Source organism: Plasmodium reichenowi, assembly GCF_001601855.1.
Source record: "Plasmodium reichenowi strain SY57 chromosome Unknown, whole genome shotgun sequence".
Lineage (NCBI taxonomy): Eukaryota > Apicomplexa > Aconoidasida > Haemosporida > Plasmodiidae > Plasmodium > Plasmodium reichenowi.
This window is the reverse complement of record NW_017962375.1, coordinates 1-422: the sequence shown is the minus strand read 5'-3', so window position 1 is coordinate 422 and position 422 is coordinate 1. Positions and strand designations below refer to the sequence as shown.

The 422-nt window shown below is 14.0% G+C and overlaps 1 protein-coding gene across 1 annotated transcript; it reads left to right on the top strand.

The window, feature by feature from the left end:
- PRSY57_0018000 (hypothetical protein) lies at positions 1 to 232 on the top strand (the record flags this gene model as incomplete). Its single annotated transcript, XM_020114252.1, has 2 exons — positions 1 to 64; positions 182 to 232. Coding segments are annotated over 2 exons (115 nt in total), but the record flags the coding sequence as incomplete, so codon positions are not given.
- Positions 233 to 422: the final 190 nt, after the last annotated feature.

Sequence of the window (422 nt, the reverse complement as noted above, 5' to 3'; positions counted from 1 at the left end):
CTTCTCAAAAATTTCCTCTATTAATAATTCCCTCGAACAATTAGCTTATAAATATGGACTTGTTGTAATATATAATATGTTAATATATTTACATATATATATATATATATATATATATATATATATATATATATATGTACACATATCTATTTTTATTTTTTATTTTCTCATTTATATATAGATGAAGATTGCTTCTCTGATTATTTTAAAATATAAAACCAAAAGTTTATAAATTACAAATATAATGTGAAGAAAGCAAAAAAAAAAAATTAAAAAATTAAAATATACATAATAAAAAAAAATACATATATATATATATATATATATATATATATATTAATACTAAAAATCAACAGGAAATATAAAATGTCATATAAATGTATAATACACGAAATATTACACATATATATTATTAAATTTTA